Source organism: Notamacropus eugenii, chromosome 2 (assembly GCF_028372415.1).
Source record: "Notamacropus eugenii isolate mMacEug1 chromosome 2, mMacEug1.pri_v2, whole genome shotgun sequence".
Lineage (NCBI taxonomy): Eukaryota > Metazoa > Chordata > Mammalia > Diprotodontia > Macropodidae > Notamacropus > Notamacropus eugenii.
In genome coordinates this window covers 291,978,205-292,004,692 of record NC_092873.1, presented here as the reverse complement: position 1 = coordinate 292,004,692, position 26,488 = coordinate 291,978,205, and the positions used below count along the sequence as shown (strand labels likewise).

The window sequence follows — 26,488 nt, the reverse complement described above, 5'->3', positions numbered from 1 at the left end:
TGTTTTCAATCGTCACTTCCATAAATCTTAAATTTTTTTCCCTTTCCCTCTCTCCACCCTCCCTGAGATGGCATGCAATCTTATGTGGGTTTTACACATACACTCTTATTAAACACATTTTCACATTAGTCATGTGGCATAGAAGAATTGAAGCAAATGGAAGAAACCATGAGAGAAACCAAAACAAAGCATAACACAAGAGAAGATAGCCTGCTTCATTCTGCATTCCAGTTCTATTGTTCTTTTTCTGTATGTGGATGGCATTTTGCTTCAAGAGTCTTTTGGGAATGTTTTAGGTCCTTGCATTGTTGTGAAGGGCTAAGAAACAGTCCTCACACACTGTAGCTGTTGCTGTGTACAATGTTCTCCTGGTTATGTTCATTTCACTCAGCATCAGTTCATATAAGTCTTTCCAGGCCTCTCTGAAGTCCTCCTGTGCATCATTTCTTATAACACAATAGTATTCCGTTACATTCATTTACCACAACTTGTTCAGCAGTTCTTGGCCAGTACAAAGAGAGCTACTATAAATATTGTTGTACATGTGGGACCTTTTCTCATTTTTATGATCTCTTTGGGATACAACCCTAGAAGTAGCATTGCTGGGTCAAAAGGTATGCACATTTTTATAGTCCTTTGGGCATAATTCCAAATTACTCTCCAGAATGGTTGGATCAGTTCACAACTCCTCCAGCAATGAATTAGTATCCCAACTTCCCCACATCTCTTCAAACATTTATCATTTTCCTGTTTTGTCATGTTAGCCAATCTGATAGGTGTGATATGATAGACTGGGATGTAGTTTCAGAAAAACTTGGGAAAGCTTGTGTGAACTGATATGAGTGAATTGAGCATAATCAAGAGAACAGTTTACATAATAAAAACAATATTGTAAAGATAATCAACTGTGAGGAATTTACGAACTTTGATTAATGCAGTGACCAACCTTAATTCCAAAGGACTCATGATGTGACATTCTATTTACCTCCAAATAGAGAACTGATGGACTCGGAGTGTAGACTGAAGCTTATTTTCTTTACTTCTCTCTTTCCTTCCTTCCCTTTTTCATCCTTACTAATGCTGGAATTTGTTAACTGGATTTTTAAAAAATGTGCATAGAGAATGAATCCCTTTAGTCCTATGGACATTCAGAAGAGCAATCTGGGAAGGATTTAGTGTTTTAAATCAGTCAAGGTAAGTGAATAAAGTGATCTTCAACTATATTTAGACTTCCACCTTTTACCTTACCGTTTTTATATTAATAGCACATAAAATAGTCATCTAACTTGTAACCTCTTGGTTTTACAGATGAGGAAATTGGGTCTTAAATCAAATTCTGGAAATGTATACTCTACAAAAAATCATTTTCAGCTAAATGCAGCTTCAATTTTAAATGAAAATATGTTAAAATCTTGCATGAACATCATACAGTATGGTATATTTTGGATCACATTTGGCATAGATCCTTTAGAGAAAGCTACAGTTAACACTCATAATATTTAGCACTTGAACTGTTTGTGTGTATATGACTGTGGTGGATAGAGTGACGTAAAATATGGCCAGAGAAGAAGACAGAAAAAGCCTAGAGGCACAAGAAGAGGGGCACAGTGCTCTGGAGAAATTCCATTTTAAAAAGCCATCATTCTTGGGTATTAGAAAAACCCAGAGATCTATCAGTGAACAATATGAAGTACCATTTAACCTTTAACTTGTAACATAAGAATTTTAACCAGACCTTAAACACCTAGGTTGAATTGCAAACTAAGGCAGCTGGAGACTATTTCCTGTGTTTTCTACTACAGTGAGTCATTGACAGAGGCGTATTATGAGCTCCTTTTTCTGCACAGATGCTTGGTTTGTGGTTAATGTCATCTGAAGGAAATGGGGAGGTTTGGCCTGAAGAAGAGAAGACCTATGATAGCTGTCTCCATGTAAACTAATATATTTTTGTGAAAGTCAGATTCCATTTATTCTACTTGTCCTGAGAAGACAAGTAAATGCTACCAGTTGCAAAGAGGCAGATGTTCTGGCACTGTGTGAAGAAGAAAGGACAAGTCACTTGAAGGATGTGTTTGTGGAGGAGTAAGAGAAAAGGAAGAAGCTTCTGAAATAAGTAACATTTAAGTGGAGCTTTGCAGGATGGATAGGAATTTGAGGAAAGTAGGGTTGGTGCAGAATTTGTATCGGGGAGTGTTGGTGATGGAAGGATGTGAAGATTGGAAAGGTAGGGATATTCAATTGCAAGAGGCTAGGTGAGGAATTTGAAGAATTGGAAGGGTCAGATCTAATTATTTTTTCTAGAAGCTGAGGAAAAGCTTTTTTTAGATTTGTAAAGAACTGAGAGTACATAACTGAAAGGGAGAGCTTAGACATGAATGAGTTATGAGACTTCATAATAATACCCTTCGTGCATCACTTCAAAATTTTTATAATGCTCCTTTCCTTAAACAATTTTTGTGAAGAGGATAGTTGAAGTATTATTATTTAGTAAATCGCTCAACTCCTGGGCCTCATGTTTCTCATCTTTAAGATGAAAAGTTTGGAATAGTTGGCCTCTACCATTCTGTCCAGCTCTAAATCTGATTATTTTATGCTCCATTTTACAGGTGAAGAAATAGGATTAGAGAGGTGAAGTGACTTGATTGTGGTCACATAGCTAGTAAGTATTGAAGCCTTTGTTCAAACTCAATACTACATTGTGATTAGTATAGCCTTTTATAGATAAATTCTCTTAGCTCCCTGCTAACTTCATGAAACCCTGTTTTCAAATGCTGAATATCATTGACTGTTTTAGTATAGTGTGAAAAGAAGGCTGGTTTGAGAGTCCAAGATCTTGAGTTGAAATTCTGGATCTGTTGGTAACCTGAGACCTTAGGCAAATCACATAACCTCAGAATCAATTTTTTTCCCCTATAAATTAAGAGGTTTAGGCTAGATGAATTCTAGGGTCCCTTCCTTTTTTCCCCATCTGTAAAAAGGTATCGACTCTCTCAGTTTCTCTTGAAGATATGAAATTCCTAAAGGGAACCTTGGTTCTTTTCCTCTGTTTGGAAGAATGTTAGCATTGTATCACCATAGAGGTTCTTCCAATTGCTCAGATAAATTTATCTTTCTAAATTTTTCTGAAGTTTGTATTTGTACTTCAAGATTCAAACTTGGCTTCTGGCCTTCTCATCAGAAATGTTTGGTTCTCTTCCATGAAAAGTTCATTTTCTCTCTTTAGGATTATGCTCAATTTTTTCAGCATTTAAGTTACTCTTAGTTGTAAGCCTAGCTCTTTTGCCTTTTGGAATGTTTCTAAGTCCCTACTTGTCTGTTGCAGAATCTGCTAAGTCTTGCGTCATCCTGACTAGAGTCCCTTGGTATTTGAGCAACTTCTTTCTGGATGTTTGCAGTATTTTCCCCTCTTTGATATGAGAGTTTGGGACTTTGGCTATGAAGTTCCTGGAACTTTTCAGAATGTGACTGATGAATGTTCTCTAGCTTCACTCTGCCCTCTAGTTCTGATAGATCCGAGCAGTCTTTATGTAGAATTCTTGAGAGTGTCCCCACACGTACAAAAATATTTATAGCAGCACTTTTTATGGTGGCCAAAAACTGGAAATCAAGGGGATACTCATCATTTGGGGAATGACTGAACAAGTTGTGTCCTATAAGAAATGATGAACAAGAATACTTCAAAAAAAAAACCTGGAAAGATTTATATGAATTGATGCTGAGTGAAATGAGCAGAACCAGGAGAACATTATACACAGTAACAGCCACAGTGTGTGAGGACTGTTTCTGATAAACTTAGCCCTTCACAGCAATGCAGGGACTTAAAACATTTCCAAAGGACTCATGATGGAAAATGCCATCCACATCCAGAGAAAGAACTATGGAGTCAGAATGCAGAATGAAGTGCATACTGTTTTCTCTTTGTTATGTTTTTTTTTTTTTTTGGTTTGTTTTTTCTTATGATTTTTCCCATTCATTTTAATTCTTCTATGCAACATGACTGATGTGAAAGTGTTTAATAAAGAATGTATGTGTAGAACCCACATAAGATTGCATTCCATCTTGGGGAGGGAAGGGGAGAAAATTTAAAATTTATGGAAAGGATTGTTGAAAACTGAAAATAAGGTTTTTTTGAAAAAGAAAATATTTAAAAGCCAAAAAAGTATCTAGACTTTTATTTATCATGTTTTTAAATAAATTTTAAATTCTTAAAATTATCTCTTCTTGACCAGTTTTCTAATTAGTGATTTTTAATGTCATCATACATTTTTTCTGTTTTTGAATTTTTAATTGTTCTCTTATTTCTTTCTGTCTCATGTCATTGATTTTTCTTTGATCTATTTTGATTTATGTGCCTGGATAATTGTACCACTTTTTCTTCTAAGTTATTTTCTTTTCAGTTCTTCCAGAGCTTTTATTTCATTAAAAAAAAAAACAAACTCTTGTTTCATTTTTACAGGTGTTCATCTTGTCCTTGTGGAAATCTATTTTTGCCTTTGAATTTCTGTTTGCAGTTGTTAAGAAGTTCTGTAACCCTGTGCTGACTGGATCCACTACCAATTTTTATTACATAACTTCAAAAGGGCCTTCACTGCTGCAAAGCAATCCTTTTACACCTCTCTAAATGATGAACTCACTATCCCACTTATCACATTGGCTCTTCCAAACTTTTTTCTCCTTCAGCTTCCCGTGACTTTCTCTCCTCTCACTCTCTCAGCAGACAACATTGACTTATATTTTACTGAAAAGATTGAGACCATTTCCAGAGAACTCTCTCTTTTCCCCTTCTGACATCACATCACCTAGATGCCTTCTGCCACCCATATCTCACATAAAGGGGTGACCCTTCTTGGTAAGACAAATGGACCACGTACACAGATGATTCTGTTCTCCAACGGATTGCCCTCTCTATCATCTCCATTGTCACTTATCTTCACTCTCTTCTTGTCCACTGGCTGCTTCCCTATTGCCCATGTCATCCCCATTTTTCAGAAACCTTCAGTTGATGCATTCACTCCCACTAGCCATTGTCCCAATTTTCTCCTTTCTTTTGTGGTCAGATGTGAGGAGACTCTCCACAATAAGCACTTTCATTTCCTTTCCTCTTAACTCTCTACAGTTTGGATTCCATTGTCATCATTCACCCTAAATCAGCCGACTGGTTTGGTAGTCCTGTCATGAGGTGATGGGGTCACTGCACTGGCATTGACATTGCTAGTGGCCCTTCTTTATTAGGGTTCCTATAGACTTCTGGCTGACTTATTGTGTAGATAAAGACCCTATAGTTTCTCATTGGATTTCTTGGTCCTCATTCAGTGTGGTGCAAAATTTTAGGGGTTTGCTGGAGTAAATATGTTGGAGCTGGGTGGACTGCTTCCCATTTAAACAGTCATCTTGACCAGAAGTCCCTCTAAGATCCTTTCCAGTTCTAAATCTCCAATCCTATGAAATGTATTTACAATTGTTGAGTTTATTATTAAACTAATAGGATTTTTTGCTTACATTTCACATTTATTTTAGCTAAAACAGCAGATTTTATATCATTATTTTTCTCATCTTCACAACTAAAAAAGGAATACTGTGGGTGGGGGGAAAGTATCATTCTTTCTTCAGTCATTAAATCAGTTCATAATCCTTAGGGCATCTGACTTCATAGTTCGAAACAGAAAGTTCTTAAAGGTATTTAGAAAGTAAATGGGGAAGCTACTGGGAATTCATTGGTGGTAGCTTTCAGGCAATCCCTTTTGAGATTATACAGGTTAAAGTATAACAGCACACTTACCAGTTATTGATGGGGAAATTTGATTATTTCGACAACAGCAACTAAAACCTACTTACTGCTACCTGTCAAACAAATTTAGATTTTTGAATTGCAAATAGGTGATCTTGCTTTTATTTAAAAACAAAATATTTAAAATTCCTCTTATGAAGGAAAAATTTTAAATACTTTTAAACATTTTAGATAGTATATTATAGTTTTCTTCAAATAGCACTTCATAGTATAATCATTTAGCTTCCCTGTGAGTTTCAAGACAGGAAGCAGGTTGCACAAGCTTATTATAGCAGAGCCAGGATTAGAACTTTTGAGTCTCTGATCATTAATTCTGTGATCAAAAGATATTAATGGCTTTCACAGCCCTTGGGTTTTGGCCAACTAAGTAGGATAAAAAGCTCAATTTCTTCCCTTGTCAGCTCTTCTGCTTGCTTTCTTACAAGGATATATGTAACCATTTACTTTTACTCTGTTACTTGAAGTGGGGTAAAAAATTGGATGGGGAGAAGTTGTAGAAGTTAACTTAGGTTGAGTGGTATTAGATTCTGTGAAGCCAGTGCAAAGTCCACTTGTGGGGACAAGTAGTTATGTCAGCTAGTTTTGAATCTGGAACTCTCCAGTAAAACTAGCTTTTCTATTAGAGTAGAACTTAATCAAAAAGATTGAAAAGTTTCCAAGTGAACTTCAAACTTTGTGCTATATTTCCCACATTATAGAAACAAGTTTTTAAACTTAGTGATTCTGGAGTCTTTTCTGCCTTGTTAGTAATATTAAGTTCTACCTTATTATTAATATTAAGAAACGGATCATCCCTATCACCTTGGAAAACATCACATAAAGGTCTTTGTGTTAGACGTGGGTGGGGGAGGGAAAAACATAAAAAACATAATGAAGACTGTTCCCAGTATTCTTGACTCTTTTGTAACTCCTTTCTGAGAAAAAAAATAGAAGTGACTGGCTTTGCAGTCAGTTATTACTTCAGATGAATTGTAGAACTAGAGATTTAGAAGAAGCCTAGTTCAGTCCCATTATGTATATTACAACCTTTTCATTCAGAGCCAGATCCTGCATCTTAGAAGGCACACCATGTCTTACCAATCACTTTTAGGAGTCATAGGATAACAAAAAAAAAAATCAGTTTTTCTTCACAAGTTGAAATGACAAAGAGCTTCTCTTCATCACTTTTAGCCTCTATACTGTGAGGCAGTCATAAATAAATAAAATAGCAAGGCTAATAGAAAAAGGACAATGCAGGATAAAATCTTAAATTTTAATCCGCTTGAGCCTTTGGGTTTTAGAATACTAATAGTATCTGTGTTCCCTTTTCTCAGAGGGATATTGTAAATGAGTTGTGAAAAGGATTTCACTCTAGAAATTATCCTTTTCAAATTGCTTATTTATGTATTCTTTAAAAAAAATTTTTTTATTCTTGTTGAACTTAAATTTTTTAAAAAAAGCATTTCCATGTATATGGCACAACACAGAAAGAGCATTCAGTGTGAAGGCATGAATCCCCATTTCACACTGTTTACTTTTAAAAAGCAACCATTTAATAAATATTAGCGTTTTTAAAAGTACCCTGCTTTTCTGTACTGCTTTTTGAGTTTTCTTTTGTTCCCTGATATGCACTTTTTAGAAAGGGCCACCATTTGTGTTTGAACAATATTGTTACTGAATACAATGTTCTTTTGGTTCTACTCATTTCACTGTTCATTATTTCATACAAGTCATTCCATACTTTTCTAAAATCAACTTGCTCAGCGTTTCTTACAGCACAGTAGTATTCCATCATAATCATGTACCACCACTTGTTTAGCCATTCCTCAATTGATGGCCATCTCCTCAATTTCTACTTCTTTGCCACCACAAAGAGAGCTGCTATAAATATTTTAGAACATATGTGTTCTTTTCCTTTTTCCTTGATTACCTTGTGAAACAAACCTAATAGTGGTATTGCTGGGTCAAAGGGTATATGAAGTTTTATATTTTGGGCATAATTCCAGATTGCTCTCCAAAATGGTCAAATCAGTTCATAGCTCCACCACTAGTGTATTAGTGTCCCCATTTTTCTACATTCTCTCCAACTTTTGTCATTTTCCCCTTTTACCGTTTTAGCCAGTCTGATAGGTGTGAGATATTTCAAAATTGCTTTAAATTTGCGTTTCTCCAATCAACAATGATTTAGAACATTTTTCATCTTACTATATGTATTTTTTATTTTTTATTTCATGGAAAAACTGCCTGTTCATATCCTTTGGCCACTTAACAATTGGAGAGTGAGTCATATTCTTATAAATTTGACAAAGTTCTCCTATATTTGAGATGTGAAACCTTTATCTGAGAAACTTTATTAAAAAATTTTCCACCAATTTTCAACTTTCCCTCTAATCTTGGCTACATGGGTTTTATTTTATTTTAATGTAATCAAAATTATCCATTTTATACCTGACAGTGTTCTTTACCTCTTTTATTCATAAATTCTTTTCCTGTTCATGAGTCTGATAGGCAATATATTCCAGGTTTTTCTGATTTTTTTTATTTTCTCACCTTATGTCTAAGTCATGTATCCATTTTAAGTCATGTATCCATTTTGACCTTATTTTTAGCAAATGGTGTAACATACTGGTCTATGCACAGTTTCTGCCGGACTGCTTTTCAGTTTCCCCAGCAGTTCTTACCAAATAGTGAGTCCTTATCCCAAAAGTTGAATTTTTACTTTTGTCAAACACATGGTTACTATAAAGATTTATTGTTGTGTTGCATGTCTACTCTGTTCTCCTGATCTACTTTTTTATTTCTTAGCCAGTACCAGGTAGTTTTGATAATTACTACGTTATAATATAGTTTAAGATCTAGTACTGCTAAACCTCCTTCCTTCACATTTTTTCATTAATTTCTTTGATATTTTTGACCTTTTGTTCTTCCAAATGACTTTTGTTACCATTTTTTTCTAGCACGATAAAATAATTTTTGGTAATTTAATTGAGATAGCATTGAATAAGTAGATTAGGTAGAATTGTCATTTTTATTATTGGCTATGCCCACCAATGAACAATTCATATTTCTCCAATTATTTAAATCTAACTTTATTTGTATAAAAAGTGTTTTATAATTATGTTTATGTAGTCCTAGGTTTATCTTGATAAAGCTATATTCTGTATTCTATACTTAGATATTCTATACTTTCTACAGTTATTTTATTATTATTTTGGCTTTTTAGTTTTAGTTTTCAGTATTCACTTTTCTAAGATTTTGAGTTCTAAATTTTCATGCAATTTGATATAGTCTATATGTGTACAATCATATTAAACATTTCCACTACAGTTATTTTAAATAGGGGTTCTCTTACTATGTCTTCTTTCAGGGTTTTGTTGGTGACATATAGAAATGCTGATGATTTTATATTCTACTAATTTGCTAAAATTATTGCTTGCACTTTTTACTTGAATCTCTAATGTTTGCCAAGTATATCATTATATCATCTGCAAAAAGAGATAGTTTTAATATCTCATTGCCCATTTAGATTTCTTCAATTTATTTTTCTTCTCATTGTTATTGCTAGCATTTCTAATATAGTATTGAATAATATTGGTGATAATGGGCATCCTTGTTTCACTCATGATCTTATTGGGTTAGACTTTTGCTTATCCCCATTATAAATAATACTTGTGGTTTTAGGCATGTATGTGTTCCTTATGAAACAGTAAAACTTTACAGACTTTTAAAATGGCAGTTTTATGTTAATGGCATGATAATGATTTTTCTTATATTTCTTATTCTCTGCCTTTAGAGCTTGAAATATAGGCAGCCAAATTTATTGTAAAACATTGGCAGAATTGTGCTAGAATTCATGTCTAGCTTTTAAAAGATTTCTTTCTTGTTTTTTTAAGTGCATGATTCCTTACTATTTTTTTCTTTCCTCTTGTTATTTTCTAAATTCACTTGATAATTTGAAGGTTTTAAAGCTAATTTTAACATGTTTAAAGAAAGATGTTCTGAATACAGAAAAATGCTTGGGATGAAAAACTTGAGACTCTCTTAAATGCTAAAAATATGATTATTTAAATAAAATTGCAACAAATCATAGTTTACAGTAAAGCTTAAGTTTAATTATGTATTGGCTTTTTCAAAACATTTTGAAATATCAAACAGCTTTGCTTCATGTTTACTCCCAGATAAATTAACCTTGTTAATCAGTTTGCTTGATTGCATAGAAAATTGGAGCTTAGAATGTTTTAAATTAACATCATTTTAGAGGGAAGGCAGGTCTCTTTAGAAGAACTGTTAAACACACTTCCCATATTGTATAATTTAAAGTTGAATTTTTAGTGGATTTCAAGTCAAAGAAAGGCAGTGTGAGGGAGTTGTGGCAAAGACATTTTCCCGGGTGAAAGGCTCCTGAAAAATGGGAGAAAGAAGTCTGGGGAGTTGAGGAATCAAGGAGTAAACATGGCTGACAGAGGCACTTGCTTAAAATGGAAATTTCAGGAGGAAGTGACCAATCAGTAGAAGGGGCTGAAAAATCGGTATGTGGGGAGGGGTAGTGCTATGCTAATAAGCAACTGGTGATTGACTGGGAGAATAAGAGCGGGTATGAGCCCTGAAGCCAGAGTGCATGAGTTGGGGCAAAGGAACAGTGAACAGTAGATGGCATATCAGTAGGGAGTAGAATTTCTTGGCTAACCTCCTTGAGGGGTGGCCTCCTTCAACAGCAGGGCTGATCTTGGCAGTGAACTTTGGCACTGTTTCTGGCATGTGTTTCCTCCTTCTCCATTCCCCTCGATACATCTATTCCAGACTTCATGATCACTTACCTGTGCTGTTATCTAGCCTCCTGATTAGTGTCCTTGATTTTTCCACGCCATTCTTTCTTTTGTCCAGATGCCCAAAGAGTTTTCCCAATGTTAAACATAACCTAGGTCACAAGCTTTTGAGCAGGGAACTAACTGATCCTTTTCCAAAGTCATCTGTAGTTCCCCATTACCTATCAAATAAAATACCAAATCCATTTTGTTTTTGACATTAAAGATTTTTTACTGTCTGATTCCAATTTAACCTCTCCAGCTTTGCCTCAATTTATTTCTTTTCGTGAACTTTCCATTCTAATCAAACATGCCTTCTAATTTTACCCTGTCTGTGATATTTCATTTCCCACACCATTCTTTTGCCACTCTGTATTTCCCTATGTCTAGAACATACTTCCTCCTCACCTCCATCTCTTACAAAGTTAAGCTGTGGTACCATCTGTTTGAGCCCTTTCTTGAAACATACTTTACCCTCTCCCACCCCAGGTTACTAACCTACTTTTCCCTCTTTTGTACTTTGCATTTATTTGTGTACAAGTAAGCTCTTTGATTTCAAGGACTATTTAATTTTTTGCCTTTTTATACCCCATTGCCTTTTGCAAAGTAGGCACTTAATATAAGTTTGTTAAATTGAATTCAATTCTAGATAAACCCACATAGTTGCAATCTCCTGATCCTCTCTTTATTGCCTCTGTACATTAGGACAAATTGTTCCTGCTACGTAACGTATACTGTTTTCACCTCTCTTACCTATTGAAGCCTTTCCAAGGCTTGACTGGGAACCATTTGCTATATGAAGCCTTCCTCTATCAGTCCTTTCAGATCAATAGAATTTTTATTTTTTAAGTCTTCTATTTTACTTTGTTGGCCCTCTCTTTGCACTTAATCATGTTCTACCTTGTATCATATTTAATTCTCTGCATTTTATCTCCTCCTTTAGATTGTAATGTAAGGTCCTTGCAGAGCTGATTTTTCATCAGGATTCTTGCAGAAGTTGAATTTTGATCTGTCTTGAAGGAAGCCAAGGATTCAGGAGGCAGAAGTAAGGAAGAGCAGCCCTGAAAGATCAGTAGTGCTGTGTTACATAAAATAGAGTGGGAGATCCAAGAGATTGAACAAGAGTTACCATTGTTGTTCACAGTTTACTGGTTTGTTGTATACTCTGTAGGGAAAGCTTTATTTCTTGTTTAGGGCAGGAGACAAATGAAGCAGTCTGGATCATTCACCTCATGCTAGGGTAGCTTAGCCTTTTAACGCAGAAAAGAAACCTAGACAATAACACAAGTAGTTTATTGTGTTTAGGTCGAAAGCTGTGGATTGGCCTGGTGTACTTGTCTTCTTTGCTTGTGATGTTACATAACAACTTGATTCTGTGAAATTGGCTTCTTTGGAATCACACAGTTGGACTGAATTGTTCATGAAAGTTTGCCAGAAGAGAAGCTGCTGACAGAGTTTAACTTTACTTGAATAAGTACAGCTGTACAGCCTTGAGTGAGCCTCTGCCTCTGCTGTCCTGAGACATCAGGGCTCGCTTGCCCTTTATTTTAATGCAGTGTTGTTTTTAGTCCTGGTGCTTCTGGATTCAGAACCAATTTAGAGGCTAGTTTCTTATTGCATGTCAGACATGCTTTCATGCCAAATACCATTTCTTATGATTATATTTTTCCAAATTTAGAAAGGCTTGGAGATTTTTGAGCTGCATGGTACCTTAGAGGTGAAGGTGAAAACATTTTCCCCATTCATTTCCTCAAATGAACTTTCTCTAAGGCTTGTTTCCTTCCCACCTCCAGAAAGTTCATATTACTGCATTAGGAATGAAATATAAATAAATCTGTGATCTGTGATCCTAATTATTACGTATAGCTGGGAGCAGCTTGCTTCTTTTAAAGTTTAACTTCTTCGGTCATAACAGTGAAGCTGGGATTCATGTAGCTTCAGGAATAGGATAGTGAGGAATGAGATTACTAGCATAGGAACAGAGTGAGTATGTGAGCTTTTTTCAGAGGAGAGGAATTTGATATAGGAGAGTCTGAGAACAAAGTTTAGACCCCTAGATATATTCCATTGGAACCTAGAAAGAAGCACTCAAACCAATATTGATTGAATGTTGATTTTCTGTGTCAGTATGTAAGAGGAAGCTGTCTAGAAGTTGATCCCTCTAGAGTAAAAAGTCTGCTGTTGTTACCCCAACAAGCTCCAGCCTTGTACAAATTAGTTAATAATATTTGTTGAATTGAATTCATATCTCCTCTCCTCTCCAACCTTTTAATATTGTGGGGTTACTCAGTTCCTAGTTATGTTATGGCACTAGCAATTGCGAAACTTTTTATGGCTGGACCTGCTATATTGTATGCTCCTTGAGGACAGGAATAAATTAAACATTATGTCTACTTCAGAATCTGAGTATATACCTTTGCACATGGCAGGTGGTGCTTGAATGTTTACATGAATAAGTGAGTGAAAGAACAAACCTCCAGAGTCTATTTCTCATTGGTCCTGGGAGAAAAACTGATTTCTGGTCATCTTTGGTCTTTGACATCAACCTTCACATTTCTAGTTGTACAGGAAAAGATATGCTTTAGATCTTAACAGTCATCAGAGACAAGGCTAATTTTCCAGATGTTTGTGTGTGATGTTTATGTCAGCTCATTGGTCTCTGGGTTCACTGTGGTCAACCCCCCATAAATTCCTTTGCCCCTCACCTTAAAGTAAGACTCCAGGAAAATCTACAGTAAAGCTTAAGAATAGCTTGTGTCTGTGATTTCCTCTAAATGTGTAAAAGGGTCCCCAATGCCTATACAGGAACTCTGTAGATTTCACCACCTCAAAAAATGTGTAACCCAAAGGTAGAGATGATTTCATCCTTTGTATTTGGGTCCCCAGTACTCTTTATAGTGTCTCTCATATATTAGAACTTTAATAAGTGCTTGTCAGGTTATAAGTGACTCAAAGTCCATGGACAAATATGGGAATGTAAAGCACTAAAACAGCCCATTAGGCTTGTACTGGAAGGTAAAGACTCTATGGAACTGCTGGACAAATTACTCCTCATTCACTTACATCATCTATATGGTCCATAGAAATAGCATGGATAGTTGGTAAAGTCAAGCTCTTCTGGCCCCTCATCCCTGTAATCTCTCCGGTGATAAACAGTTCCCTTAAACTGTACACTGCTGAGCAAATTTTCCACCTTTGTAGTCTTTACTTTCCAATCCAAGAGTTCCTTATTTTGGGGAAACAAGGAGAACTCAGAATTACCTATTTGGTTAACCTTTAAGTCTGGAAATATACTTTGTAAGCTAGTCTGTGACTTAGAGATTCAAATACAAAATAGAATCATCCCTACCCTCAAGGAGCTTACATTCTACTTGGGGAGCAGCAACACAACTTGAATAAACGCTAACTATATAAAAAGTGATTTTTAGGAGATAGAGAGACTATGAAGGGAGAGCCAGATGGTGGTCAGGAAGGGTCTGTTTTAAGAGGTGGCAGAAGAGCTGTGCTGTGAAAACTGGGATGCTAACAGAAGTGAAGAGGTAACATATTCCAGACATTGGGGACAGCCTGTACAAAGGCGTGGAGGTGAGATTTGTAATGTCCTGTATTGAGAACCACTTTATAAACCAATTTGGCTGGAATGGAGGGGAGTAATAGAGGTGTTTATTGCAGAATGAAAATGCCAAATTTATTAAATAGAGTGGAGGATTATGTCTTAAAGGAATATGGTAATCTTTTTTCCTTTAAATTTGTTAAAAAGTTTTATGGGGAATATCTTGACTCTCTAAGAAATCTTTAACAATCTGTCTTCTTTTATCCAACTTAACTGTGTTGCTAAACAGTGTTTAACTTTGTATTTTGTAGACCTTTGGAATTGAACTGAATTTTGAAATCCATCTTCAGTTAAGATGGCACCAGCAATTGGAGGTCCCCAGGGGTATACCCCCCCAGAAGGAGGCTGGGGATGGGTTGTGGTTATTGGAGCTTTCATCTCTATTGGCTTCTCGTACGCATTTGCCAAATCAATTACTGTATTCTTCAAAGAGATTGAAGTCATCTTTAATGCCACTTCTAGTGAAGTCTCTTGGATATCTTCCATCATGTTGGCTGTTACATATGGAGGAGGTAAGTACCCATGCCACAGAGGGTCTTTTATTAGTTTAGAAAAGATTCCTGGTTAGAGAGTGACATACTTGAAACAATAGTACTTACAGTTATGACTGGTGCTTTATTTACAATTATCATTTGCCAGAAGAACTTTATGCTAGGTGCCTTGTAAAGTCTAATATAATGTAAAATTCTAATATAGAAATTAGAGATTTGAAGAAGCTACAGGTTGTTTTTGGAAAGAGTCATTTTTGTCTGGAGTAGTATGGTTGGAGTGTCAGTGCTTTGAAATTTCTGTTTATTTTCCTGAATCAAAAAGTGCTGTTAGCTAGTTTCTCATTGCTGCTGTTATCTAGGCTTTCTCAAGACAAATTCTAAATATGAGTTTGTTTTTGTTGATGTTGGAAGAGTTAAAATTCAAGCTAATTTTTTTTTTGGTTTCCATGAAAGGGTTTCAGATAAAAAGTTTTCATAGTAATATAATCTCAAAATTGAATAATCTCTCTTTGTGTTTGTGACCTCATAAATATGATGAACTGTTCAGCAAGACCTCACTTACTTATCTTCCTACATTTTTTTGGAATTGCACAAAAGAAGGATTGCTACTTTCATTTTTTGTAAGGTAGAGTAACTTACAAGGCACTAATAAGAATGGTGGTGGTTTGTGTTGCCTCCGGGCCTCAAACTTCACTCTTTTATGTTTAAAAGCTGTACTACCATAATTTTTAATCTCTGCAGCATTTAGTGTTGTAACAAAGCCCTGGCAGAGGATCTATTACAGACATTTATTCTGTTTGATAAAGTAGATCCTCTTTGTTTTATTCAAGATTTGACTTCTGTTACCTTGTTGATTTTGGTAGCAGTCTGATGTCTCAAATTCTTTTTTCTCTTGAATATAGATAAACTTAAATAAGTTTTTGGAGTCTCCATGCTCTAGATGTTAATAAGATGAATAATAATGATGACAACAGGTTATATATAGTGTCCTATAGTTTTCAAAGCACTTTGACATACAGTTTCATGACTTAAAGGCACTGAGTTGGAGGCAGGTTAGTCTTTTCTAAGTATCTACCATTACTTCAGTACTGTGTAAATTGTTACTGGAGGGATACAGAATAAGTTAGAGATATGGTCTTTGCTTTTAAGGAACTTATTTAAAGAACTTATGGTCTAATCAAGTACTGTATAAGCGTAAGTGAACAATATGACGGTATAAAGATAGATACTAGAGAAGAGACAGTTCATATAACTGCTCAGGGTTATATGGTTTATTAGTGACAGAGCCAGAATTGAAACCCAGGACTAATGCCCTTCTGACCCCAAATCCAAGGTTTTCACTATGCTTTTCTATATATTTACAAGAAGTACCTGAGAGTAATAAATCCCAAGCAACTAAGGTTGCTAAAAACATATTTTGGATAACCAGAATCTGGTAGAAAGCTTAGAATGTCTTTCCTAAAAGCAATCTTGAGCTAGTAGTCTGAATTAATGGGCTTTTACTATGTGTGTTTTATATGTGAGGAAACCAGCACTAAGGAAGAGAAACAACTTCTCCTAATTTTGCCACTTAGTGGCAAAGCTACAGGTATGGCCCAGACCTCCTGGTTTCTAATCTGGCTCAGTGTTCTTTCTATTGCCTTATGCTATCTATTTCCAGTTAAGTTAGGGCAGGACCAAGGGATTGGGAAAGAATTATGGGAGCCCAAATCTCTGGAGTCTTGCCCTATGCATCCCAGTAGTCCAACAGTTTTCTAAAATATTTTTTCCCTAAAATGTGAAATTTTATTTTTTATCTGTTGGGAAATGTATTACTTAATCTTTGAAGTAGAGTAATATGACCTAGAGGTAATCATCCCCATGTAGTCACTTGTATGAGCCTAGAATTAATACTAGGGGGTTCATGTTTAGACTGGCAGAAAGCTTAAAATCCATTTGCATTTTGCATCAAAAGCAGCTGACGTCAGTGGACTAATTGCACATGAAAACTTTCCTCTGGGAAACAGTTTCTTCTTTGTATTTTACCCTGTTAGTGAGGTGAAGTGACTAGCATATTTTTCTGAATCAGTATTATAAAGGTCTGGAAATTATAAGCCTTTTGATTTTTAAAAAAAGCTGATTGATGCCATCCTTTCCCCTTAGCTAATGACCCTGATGAACAAATTGTCCTAATGAGACTTGTTTTAGTTAGTAGTATGTGTTTTTGTTTTTGTTTTTAAATGGTATATCCTTTTTATAGTTGTCACAACATTTTAGTTTGAATATTTCTATGCCACACCCTGAACCACTGACATGCTTGGCTTTACGAAAAGGCCCTAATTGTTTTTCCTTCTCAATGATCTGAACCAGAGACAACCCTACCAATATACTTGTAGAGTAGATGTATTGTTTTTTGAGAAGTGTTAAGAGAAGGGCATGTTCCATAGAATGATTATCTTGAGGAGAGAGAACATTACCTTTTCAGTTAAATTCCTTCAGTATTGGCTCCTGAGCTCAAATAAGATGGGGAGAGAAAAGTTTTAATTTTTTCTATATGCCTCCCAATGCTTTCTCTCCTAGGTCCCATTAGCAGTATACTGGTGAATAAGTATGGCAGCCGGCCAGTAATGATGTTTGGTGGCTTCCTATCAGGATGTGGTTTGATTGCTGCTTCATTTTGTAACACTGTGCAAGAGTTGTACTTTTGTGTTGGAGTCATTGGTGGTAAGTTGGGGTGTTCTTCTATATGCTGTAATTCCTCTCATTGGTTGTTCTGCCAGATGCCTGCCAACATTTTTTAGAGGTATCTTTTGACATAGATAACAAGAAATCTTATTAGAAGTAGAGAAATTGATAAGTGATCAGAAGCAGCCCTTCAAAAATGATGTGCCTGACACCCAAAGCGTTATTACAAGAAGTGCCATCTATCTGTCTTACCAGGCTAACCTCACTTCGTTTTTTTACTTTATTAGCAGACTTGGTAGATCAAGGGAATATTGTAGATGAGAATATTAGCAAAACATTTGTCAGAATCCTTTCTAGTTCTCTTTTGGACAAGATGGAGCAGAGTAGGGTGGTTCTAAAGAGTAGTCATGATTGATGTCAACCGAGAGGGAGTTCTCTTTAATGAAATGCCCCAAAGATCTCTTTGGCCCTGTTAAATGATACCAGTGAATATTTTTACCAATATCATGGACAAAGGAAATAGTAGCTGACATTTATGTAATGTTTAAAATTTTCCAAACAGTATATTCATTACATCATTTCTGCTTAACCTTTTGAGGTAAATCCTACAGATATTTTTATCCCCATTTAACAGATTAGGAAACTGAGACTTAGAGCCTGTGCTTAGCATATACTTAACCTGAATTAATGCTTGTTAATAGATTGATGTAGGACTTCTTTGTAGGCTGATCAGATACTAATTCCTGGAGGTGATGCAGCCAGAGGTGGAGGAAGAACAATAGATTTGAGGGAGCAATACCTATGATTGTTTTTAATCCAATTACACTACATACTCCTTAAATATATTTTGAAGTTAATTGGTTTGTTCCCCCCTCAGGTCTTGGACTCTCCTTCAACTTAAATCCAGCTTTAACCATGATCGGCAGATATTTCTACAAAAAGCGTCCGTTGGCAAATGGACTGGCCATGGCAGGGAGTCCTGTGTTTCTCTCTACCCTGGCACCTGTCAATCAGGTTTTCTTTGATATTTTTGGCTGGAGGGGCAGCTTCTTAATTCTTGGGGGTTTGCTACTAAACTGCTGTGTGGCTGGATCTCTTATGCGACCAATAGGACCCAAACCAGGTTCAGCAACAAAACAAGTATCTAAAGAAGCCCTACAGGAAATAGGGAAGTTGGACTCAAAAAAAGGTGCTGGTGATGCCAATACAGATCTTATTGCTGGAAGCAGTAAGCCAGAGAAGCATTCTGTCTTCCAGACAATTAATAAGTTCCTAGATTTTTCCCTGTTCAAGCATAGAGGCTTTTTACTGTACATCTCTGGCAATATCTTCATGTTTTTCGGATTGTTTACTCCCTTAGTTTTTCTCAGTAATTATGCCAAGAGTAAGCATATAGCTAAAGAGTCTGCTGCCTTTCTGCTCTCCATTTTAGCTTTTGTTGACATGGTGGCCAGACCCTCTATGGGACTTGTAGCCAATACAAAGTGGGTGAGACCTCGAGTGCAGTATTATTTTGCTCTCTCAATAATCAGTAATGGCATATGCCACCTGTTGGCACCTTTATCCACCAGTTATGCTGGGTTTTGTGTCTACGCGGCATTCTTTGGATTTGCATTTGGCTGGCTCAGCTCAGTATTATTTGAAACACTAATGGACCTTGTTGGAACCCAGAGATTCTCCAGTGCTGTGGGTTTGTTGACGATCATGGAGTGTGCTCCTGTCCTCCTGGGGCCACCACTTTTAGGTAAAGTATATGTTTTTAAATAGGATATACATAAGTACGTAGGTTTGGGAAACCTTTATGGCTTTAATAAAGCAATAACTCTAAACTGGGAGTAGATGGAGAATTGTTCTAACTTTACTTTAAAACTTAAGTAGGATTTTCCCTAAGTTAGGAAGTGAAATTAGTTCCATAGTAACCCTTTGGGATAATTTGAATTATTTTGCTTGACAACAGAATCAGGATTCAAAAAGATCTTGGTAGACTAGAATATTATACTGAATCTAATGAGATAAAATTCATCATGGATAAATGTACTTGGATTCCCCCCCCCCCCCCCCCCCCCCCCCGGCAAAAAAAGAAACAACTTTACAAAAACAGGATTAGGGAGGCACAGACAGCCATTTATCTGAAAAAGATCTACACATGTTAGCACCCCACAAGCTTATTATAAGTTAATGGTATGCCAAGGCATCCATAAAAGCCAAAGCAGTCTTGGGCTGCATTAATAGAAGCACAGCTTCCTTGAATAAGGAGATGATAATGCCTCTGTCACCTGGTTAGATTGCTCTGGAATGCTATGTTCAGTTCTGAACAGCACAGTTTAAGAAAGATATTGGTAATCAGGAGAATGTTCAAAGGTGGGCAGACTGGATGGATTGTCATGTGAGGATCAGCTGAAGGATCTGAGAAAAGGGGAGTCCTTTAGCCAAAGATTCAGGAGGAGGGATGTGATAGCTGTCTTCAAATATTTGAAGGGCTGTCTTGTGGAACAATCACATGATCAACAAGCATTTATTAAACAACTACTGTGTACCAGGTCATGGTATTTGATGATGGAAATAAAAAGATGAAAAATGAAACAATTCCTGCTTTCAAAGAGTTTTGTTCATATGTTCTGCCAAGAGGGAGCCAATATGTATTTAAGTATTTCCAAATCATGTATAAAATACAAAGTAATTTGGGAGGTGGGGAGGTTTGGAAGTGATTAGACTTACTCTGTTTGTCCTTAGAGTAAAGAATTAGAAATATTGGTTGGAAAGTCATAAGGGTAATATTTATATTTGATACCAAGAAAAACTTGCTTACAGTTAAAGCTGTCTGAAAGTAGGGTGAGCTGCCTTCAGAGGCAGTAAGTTCTCATTAAATCACTTCAGATAGAGACTGGATATTATAGTGGGGATTCCTTTTGGGTATGGATTAGATAGATGACCCAGGAGATTCTTTCCACCTCTTAAATTCTGAGATTTTGTAAAAATACATAACTGATGGAAGGATTTGGTCTTTCTGAGGATGCTTCATGCCTTTAGGGTTATTTATTAATTGTGCGGGATAAAACTCATGGATTTGTTTTGACTTCTTTTCTGTGGGAGGGTAGGTAAGTAGTAAAGAAGGAAATAATACTAGACTAATAAGCTGTCTTAGACAAAATTGAGTGCTCAAAACTAACTGGAAGCATAATAGAAAGGAGTTCTAATTCTGGCTTTTGTTTGTTATTTTACTGACTAGAAGAACACTCTTTAGGTATTTCTTCTCTCCCTAAGCCTTAATTTTTTATTCCTTAAAATGAGATTGTTGGTCTAGATGACCTCTTTAGTTCTCTTCCTTCTTTTTCATTCAGAAGCTTTTAGGAATAAGAAACCTGTAGAATCTGCTTTGACCCCAGTTGGAGCTCATGTGATCCTCAGTGATCCATGACCCCTAACTAAATTTCACTGCTTCTAGTCTGAAGATTGTAGTTTGTAACTTGGCAATATATGTAAAATCCAAAATTTGGTGGTGGCATCTTGGGAAGGATGGTGATATCTCATCTTGCTAACCACGGAACATCTCTTCTTTTTTGACTTGTTTTAGGTCGTCTCAATGATATATATGGAGACTATAAATACACATACTGGACCTGTGGCGTCATCCTGATCTTGTCAGGCATCTACCTCTTCGTTGGCATGGGCATCAATTATCGCCTTTTGGCAAAAGAACAGAAAGCAGAGGAGGAATCAAAAAAGGAAGGAAGAGAAGAAGATACCAACATAGATAACATTGAGAAAGAGAAAGAATCCAATAAGACTGTGGAGTCTGCCCAGCAAAAATACCCAGAAGAAGGCCCCAAAGAGGAGGAAAATCGTATTTAAGACTGCAGCACTGCAGAGGTGGGGAGATAAGAAAGGAGAGCCGGAGATGGTCTCCTGGCCAAGTGATGCCAGTGGTGCTTACCGCAGAAAAGGGCATTTCTGTGCAAAATTGTACCAGGGGTTCCGCAAAACTTTTCAATTTTAAGTTTTTTCCTTTTCTATTTAATATGATTATAAACTAAATCTGCCATACTTTGGAGGGGAACAAGGATGAGGGGGAAAAGCTAGTTTTTACATATTGGATTTTAATAGTGACTTGAAGATCCTTATGTGCCTTAAATGTTTGTCTATAGACCTCGTTAAAAGCCTTAACTTTTTAAATAGTTTAGTTTTATTTTGTCTTTAAAATTATCTTGTTTTTTTTAAAAAAAATCAGGCAGCAAACATACCTGAAAGAAAAATACACAAAACGCATGTGATGAGTGTCGATCCTAGTCTGAAACTAACCCTGCCTGGCTTCACGGTACTTTGGTTGTGTCCTGCCAGCTTGTTATCCCAGGGAGCTGCGTTGGAACAACTGACTAGAGCTTTGAAGTTATCTTTTACTGTTAAAATTTTTCCTTCTATAATTATTATGCTCCCATTCACATTTTCTAACTGTGTCTCTTTGTGAGTCAGAATATAATTCTAAAAAACATTTTTCCTTTAATGTGACTTATTCTCAGTACCCCCTCACTTTTTTTTTTTTATTATTTTTTCCAGGGATGGTAATTAGAAGTTAAAAATGCTCATGGGAGTTCTTTTTAAACACTATTATTAAAATTTACTCCACTGTTTTTTAGAAGTGTAAAGTGGGTACTTTAAACTCTTTACTGTACATTAGCCCCCCTTTTGAAATCATTTGGCATTATTTTCCATTTTTAATATTAGAAAGTAGAGTGTTTTTGTTTAGTTTTTAAACAAGTCTCTGTCTTTGGGCTGCCTTAATACATATCCTGAATTCCATTAAGTGTAGAGTGGCATTTGAAGGAATGACTGAATTTAGCTCAGTTTGTTTTTTGTTTTTTGTTTTTTTCTTTTTCAAAACCCCAGTTAAACTTTGTGAGATTATTGGAAGTATTTTTTCTGGCAGCTTTACTTTTCCTCTATTCACACTGGTCGCCCTTTGCTCTGCTCTGAGCCTTAAGCATGTGTAAGGTTTTATTTTATTTGAAAGTTTTTCCATGTTTGCATACTAAACCAGGCCGAAGGAATTTGGCCTCTGTAGACTGACTATTTAGGAGAAGGTGGGAGGGAATTTGCTGCTGTACTTAATACTCAGTGAAGACTTTCACTGTCTTTCTCATTAGACCTTAAAACGAATTAAGATAATTAGTCAGAAACAATTAGATGTGTTCTCTTCCTAACAGAAATGTGAAGAGTTTGTAAGCCTATTTATTCACTTCAAGCTAGACATTTGGAGTTTGAGGAGATAAGAGAATGGAGAAGGGAAGATTACGGAAAAGTTTTCCCAAAAAGTCTTGTACAGAGAGAGGAAGAGACTGATAAAAAGGCCTTCAGTGAATAGTTAATTTAGAGTAAGTGACATAGTGAAAGTGTTGATCCAAAACCTTGTAAAAGGCTGATTTTTTCCAAATAAATACTTTTTAAAAAAATTTATTCACCAAACTTGGATTTGTCTGTAGGAGCCTGAGTCTTTTCTTTTTTTATAGCCAAGTTCCAGAGTATCACTTGTCAATAATGAACCAAATCATACCAGCTTTTATGTGCCTTGGAGATTTGTGTATGTGGTTGGTGTCCATTTTTTTCATTCTCTTCGCTCCTTATTTTAAGGCAGGCAGATAAGGTACATTTTTTTTAAACTTCCTCTGTTACTTCAACAGCCTTCAGATCACTTAGACTTCAGGGGAAAATGCAGAACTCACTTTTCAAGTAAAATGTGCTTATATGGTTATTCTCCACCCCATCTCCCTACCCTCAGAATGTGTGTTGAGAAACAAAATGGAATTGACTAAACATGGTATAATTTTTGTTAGAATTCATAAAAAATCAAGAGGCTGGGGGAAAGAGGAAGCTTTATGGAAAGAGGCACTTAATACATTCTGCAAAACATAGATAAGAGTTCCATGGCCAGATAACAAAGATGACAGCACTTCTGTGTAAATTCATAGCATCTTATAACAGAAGGGGTCTTGGAGATCATCCTGTCAAAAACTCTCATTTTAAAGACACAGAAACAAGTCCCCCCACAAGCTAAGTGATCCAGGCAGCAAGTGGGTAGGAGTGTTGGAACTAGAACCAGGTCTCCTATTTCTCTTTCCATTGTGCCTCCTTTTCCTCTTACTGACCTGTTATTGATGTAAGTCATGCAAATAGAGACTGCTTGTGTTTTCTGACTCACTGTGGAGGCTTCTGAATGAAGGAAGTCTAGGAATTAAGTCATCATTGCATTTCACAGACTATTACTGATTGCTTTAAGAGGGCAGATATGTATACACAGTCTATTTGTCTGTTTCATCCTTTCCACCTCCATTCCCCACATTTCTTCATAAACCATAGAAAAAAGGCAAATTTATTTGTAATTGCAGTGTCAACTTAAAAGAGAAGTCCCAGGAGCTTCTTTTTGGCAGTGCTTTCATCTCCATGCCTAAGGTAGGGATCCAGTTACCAATCATGCCTGTTAAATGCCAGTAAAGTATGTAAACTTTAAAAAAAAAAAACAAAAGTAAAGTTGAAATTAGTCAAAGGTAGAATCTGTCACTGTCACCTAAGGCATAAAGGATTTGGGGAAAATTCATTGTTTATTTTACTGAATGACTGTTGAATTTAATAAAAATAAAGGCATTTTCTCTCTTCTAGCTAAAACAACAACCAAAAAACCTCACAAGTTTCAAACTTTGACACATTATACTAAATTCTGCTGAAATTTGGAATTTTCTATAAATTCAGTATGAGAAAATGGCCAATATAAGTTTATTAGGTTGTACAAAAAAATCTTTAGGAAAAGATAAAATAAAAAAATTATGAAAAATCCAGAGATATTCTTATATTAAGTGACCATTCCTAAAAATTTTAAGCTTGACCCAGAGACAGTATTAAATGGTGTAATATGAATAATTTTCTATTTGGTCTTGCTGGCTTACTGGGTTACTAGTTATATGTGTACTGTATTTATATATGTGTGTGTATTTTTATCACTGTTGTTTTCCTAAATTTTACAAAAGGAAAAGGACAATGTGAGTTAGGGTATTTGCTTTTTAAAGCCATTTAACGTTTTGTATGAAGCAGTGTTTTATTGTATTGAATTTTGAACTTGTAAACTAGGTATTGTTTAGTTCCAAGTATTTAGGTTTTTTCTCTCTTAGTAAATGGTTCACACAATACAATAAACTTAGCAATAATTAGTACATGTGCTGTATCTATTTTTTTTTTGTAAAGATAATTTGAAGAGGAAGAGGAAAGTTAAATGCTAAATTGATGCCTTCATGCATTTTTACTCCTGAAGTAAACTTGTTTGAAAATCATGTGCATAGAGGACCTAATTTTATAGTAGCTGAGCTACAGGTTGTTCCCAGCCAGACTTACCTGTCATGCTCAAGTGTGGGCATCAGAAGTTTAGCCTTCGTAATAGCAGCCCAACAACCCAAACAAGAGGTCACCAGTGTGATGAACCTGAGTCAAAAGCCACAAGGATCTTCTTTGACCTTTTGCTATGGATAGAATAATGTTAGTACTTAATAGGGTCTAGATTGGAGCTGAAAGGGACCTTAGAGGTGCTCTAGACCATCTCCCCAATAGCTTACAGGACTTGCCTACTAATAAGTAGTAGAGCCTGGATGTTGAACCCACATCTTCTGACTCCTAACTACAGTGCCCTTTCCACAGTCCTGTACAGTCTCATTTGATTACTGTTCAAAGAGTTGTTGACATGGCTTTGGGCAGGCAGAATGCGAAGAGTATTTGTAACCACGTTATAGCCGTGTTGATTCAGAAGAGCCGGAAGAATGAGGAACCCACCTAGAAAGTTGTTCAGGGAATTTTATAGCTCTTTTAAAAACAAACTAATAAACCAAAAATAGATCTGGCTCCTTACCCTACTTTGCTTATCTAGCAAAGCTTTCTGAATATAGGCCTTAATAAATGTTTAATTTCATAAGAGATCTATTCATACATTAAATAATACCAGGCACAGAAGGTAGAAATGAAAAGAATGAACCATTCCCTAGCCTCAAGGATCCCACATTCTATGGGGTGGGAAATGAGGAGACAGCAACAATTAGGAGAATTAGAATAGGCCTGTTGTAAAAATTGCAGGCACTTGTGCCAAGCCTTGAAGGAAATCAGAGGTTGTAAGCGGTGGGGGGAGGAGAGAGTCCCTTCCAAACATAGTGAGGCAGGCTCTCAAGCATTCACTGTCATGTATGGAAGAGCAAATGGTCCAGATTCTCTAAGAGTCAAGTATGCAGCCTTGTGCCAGCTTATGAAGTGCTCTGAGTGCTAGATAGGGGAGTTTGTAGGAAAACCAGAAGGAGACACTGGAGCTTCACGAGCCGATGAGGGACATGGGAAGACCTGTGCTTTAGGTGAATCTTGGATCATTGTGGGGAGACTGGATGCAGGGTGACCTGGGAGGAAGTCTGCCTGCCAAGGAGGGTGGTGTTTAAATGACCACATGCCTGCCCTCTTTGTCCCCAGGACTCTGTATGCTGCAGGGTATATATTTGGGTGCTGTCATGTCAGGGAATTCTGTTGGTAATGACCTCTTTGGAGACACTGGTCTCCTTTATTATCAATGTCCAGCATTTATTTAAAGGAGTCCTCTAACACAATTAATTGTAGTTGGTTGCCATAAGACAGCATAGCTAAATAAGTTCCTAGTGTGCTAACTCATATTTACAAAATAAAATATTATTAGACATTTGCTAAGAGCCTACTATGTTTAAGGTACTGTAGTAGGCCCCAGGGTTACAAGTACAAAAAAAGTTTCTATCCTCTGGCAGTAGAGAGAAGAATACATGTACGTAGATGAGTGAATGCAAGGCAATTCAAAGAGGGAGAAAATGCCAACAACTACAGGGAGGAGTAGGCAGGGGAGAGAAGAACAGGAAGAGAAAGGGATGAGATACCTGAGCTGATCCCTTGAGAAGTGGGAAAAGGATTCTGAAAATCAGGGGTAAGGAAGGAGTACATCTCTGACACTGGGAATGGCCTATGAAGACCCAGGCATGAGAGAATTCTGGGCCTTCCAGTTTGGTTAGAATAGAGTGCCTGAAGAGGAGGTAGGAACTTTAAATGTTCAAATAAATAGTTTGCCCTTTAGCCTAAAGGCAATAGAGATCCATTGAGAATTTTTGAG

General features: G+C 36.3%; 1 protein-coding gene across 3 annotated transcripts in view; it reads left to right on the top strand.

Moving 5' to 3' along the window:
• SLC16A1 (solute carrier family 16 member 1) overlaps positions 1 to 24,539 on the top strand; it is a 42,618-nt gene extending 18,079 nt beyond the window's left edge. For 2 of the 3 annotated variants that reach the window (XM_072644380.1, XM_072644378.1), the window contains exons 2-5: positions 14,437 to 14,697; positions 17,236 to 17,379; positions 18,218 to 19,084; positions 20,915 to 24,539. In XM_072644380.1, the coding sequence (XP_072500481.1) occupies positions 14,481 to 14,697; positions 17,236 to 17,379; positions 18,218 to 19,084; positions 20,915 to 21,192 (1,506 nt within the window). In that variant the 5' untranslated portion in view covers positions 14,437 to 14,480 and the 3' untranslated portion in view covers positions 21,193 to 24,539. Of the gene's footprint in view, positions 1 to 11,515; positions 11,618 to 14,436; positions 14,698 to 17,235; positions 17,380 to 18,217; positions 19,085 to 20,914 lie in introns of all 3 variants that reach the window. The other variant, XM_072644379.1, reaches the window with a different exon arrangement.
• The last annotated feature ends 1,949 nt before the right edge of the window (positions 24,540 to 26,488 follow it).